The 1,565-nt window shown below is 39.6% G+C and overlaps 1 protein-coding gene across 1 annotated transcript in view; it reads right to left on the bottom strand.

Annotated features, from left to right (window-relative positions):
* LOC139024221 (E3 ubiquitin-protein ligase rnf213-alpha-like) overlaps window positions 1–1,559 on the bottom strand; it is an 8,276-nt gene extending 6,717 nt beyond the window's left edge. The window contains exon 1 of the mRNA XM_070438812.1: window positions 1,460–1,559. Coding sequence (XP_070294913.1) covers window positions 1,460–1,527 — 68 coding nt within the window. The 5' untranslated portion in view covers window positions 1,528–1,559. The remainder of the gene's footprint in view (window positions 1–1,459) is intronic.
* Between the last annotated feature and the right edge of the window lie 6 nt (window positions 1,560–1,565).

A 1,565-nucleotide genomic window follows, 5' to 3' on the forward strand; every position in this document is an offset into this window, starting at 1 on the left:
ACTTATCTGAACAAGGCCAGGAAGCAGGTAAGACATGCTATTCTTCTGTGGAGGACATTTACAGCCCTGCACACACACACACACACACACACACCACACACACACACACACACACACCACTGTTTATCCCCCAATATCAAAATAATTTATTGGTAACAATTAAGTACCTTACTATGATTGTTTTTAATTAAAATTGGTCTGAGTGGGGATGGAAAAACTGAAACTTGCTGTTATTGGCAGAGATTTGGAACTCTTTCTTATATGGTTCTATTAACTAATTTACTGCATGGTGACGTCACCATGGAAGGCCAAAACTCCATCCCACCAAAACAGGCTGAAAACAGCTCTCCACTAATAGGGTCATTCATCATTTTCAAAGTATTATTCCAACTCAGTGTGGAAATCACACACAGAAAAATCATGTTTTGACTGCACTGGTTTAACACTTTAAAAACAGAATATCTGATAGAAGAGACATACAAAAATGAACAAGAACAATCAAATCACAAGCTTATGCAAAATGTTCTGCAGGTGTTTCAGTTATGAAGTAAAGTAGAACTACAACAATACCTCACAAGCGTTGTCCAATCCCTCGAGTTTGCCTTCCATCATTGCCTTGGCAACAGCATCTCGATCGTCTTGTAATCCTCTCACACACAAGATATTGGTCTTCTGGCTTGCCAATCTCCATGACATTTACATGCAAGATTCCCGTCTGCGTAAAAGTAAGAATGTTGATGGGTTCTGACTCTAAACTTGAAATAGTGTTAATTATCAGGTATCCTATTGAAATATTGAGCGCCATAGTCTGGTTTCTACACCAGAAGTTAATGGGTATCTGTAGGAGGAATGCATATGGTGGAGGCAATTCAGTTTGGAATGTATTGAGTAAATGGAAGMCAATCACATGTTTGCAGGAGGGTGGAGAGATGAGGTTTAGTGAGGAAGGGGGTCAGGTCACATTAAGGGAGAAGGAACAGTTTATGGCCCGCATCACTTAACTTCCTGCCTAGCAATAAAGAGAAGGAGGAGACTCCACCCAAACTGGGGTATATATACTACCACTGGTGGAAATATGTCTTTGTCTTATGCAGCTGTAAACTTGGTTTGAGCTTTACTAATCYTCCATGAGTTTTTACAAGGTTAATTTAGAACCTAACAGTATGAAAGCATTTAAAACTGGTGAGCCTAAAATGCATACACAAGAACGGTATTGCGTAATTAATGAATTGCAGTGAAATTAATTAATGAATAAGTGAATGGCAGTGAAACTAATGAATGGCAGGGAAATGAATGAATGAATTGAAGCTTAATCAACAATAAAACATTAAAATAGGATTAAATCACAATAAAGTCAGAGTTATTTCCATGAGGTTATCTTCTTCAGATAACAAACAGACCCATCAGTATGTCTAATAACCTTAGTCATGTACTAATCAACATGAGGGTCRGCCCTCACCTTATGTCTTCAGAGGGCCTGAGAGCGAAGTCGTCTGGCACAGCCTGCATGCAGAGAGGACAGAACATCTGACCTGGGACCAGCCACTGTCTGATGCAGACCAGGC

Source organism: Salvelinus sp. IW2-2015, unplaced genomic scaffold (assembly GCF_002910315.2).
Source record: "Salvelinus sp. IW2-2015 unplaced genomic scaffold, ASM291031v2 Un_scaffold1203, whole genome shotgun sequence".
Classification (NCBI taxonomy): domain Eukaryota; kingdom Metazoa; phylum Chordata; class Actinopteri; order Salmoniformes; family Salmonidae; genus Salvelinus; species Salvelinus sp. IW2-2015.